Here is a 458-nt window from a genome sequence, read left to right as displayed (position 1 = left end):
AGAGAGAGAGAGAGAGAGAGAGAAACAGGGATTTATTGTGATCGAGAAAGTGAATAAGTGATCCAGTCAGTGATAAAGGAACGTAGTACAGTGAACTGATGTTGGTGCTCGGCTCAGTGCAGTGCCGTGCCAAGTGGATTCTACGTCGACCAGTCTAAATTCCTCGGATTCCTTTCACGGAACTCGGCGATATGATCTTGACGCCGGACAGCAGCGCGCAGGCAGCCGCGATGGCAACGTCACCGGAATCGCCGATTTCAAGCGTGTCGTCGCATGGCTCGCGAGCGTCCAGCGTCTCGCGCATGTCCTGCGTCTCTCAGGGCATGTCCAGTCCTTATCACGTGGCTCAGTTACCGCATCACCTCAGCCCGAATATGCCTACCATGGACTCGACCGTTTCGTCCGCGAAACCCGAGCCTGAATTAAACATAGGTACGACGAGAATCTGCGAGAGGTTC

The 458-nt window shown here is 53.9% G+C and overlaps 1 protein-coding gene across 1 annotated transcript; it reads left to right on the top strand.

Annotated features, from left to right (window-relative positions):
• Positions 1 to 57: 57 nt before the first annotated feature.
• Positions 58 to 432, top strand: LOC113464602 (uncharacterized; the record flags this gene model as incomplete). The annotated part of the gene is made up of 1 exon (XM_026815231.1): positions 58 to 432. A coding segment is annotated over exon 1 (241 nt), but the record flags the coding sequence as incomplete, so codon positions are not given.
• Between the last annotated feature and the right edge of the window lie 26 nt (positions 433 to 458).

Source organism: Ceratina calcarata, unplaced genomic scaffold, assembly GCF_001652005.2.
Source record: "Ceratina calcarata isolate Rehan_Ccalc_2016 unplaced genomic scaffold, ASM165200v1 scaffold12301, whole genome shotgun sequence".
In the NCBI taxonomy this organism is placed as follows: domain Eukaryota; kingdom Metazoa; phylum Arthropoda; class Insecta; order Hymenoptera; family Apidae; genus Ceratina; species Ceratina calcarata.
The sequence above is the reverse complement of the archived record's forward strand: the minus strand, read 5'-3'. Positions and strand labels throughout refer to the sequence as shown.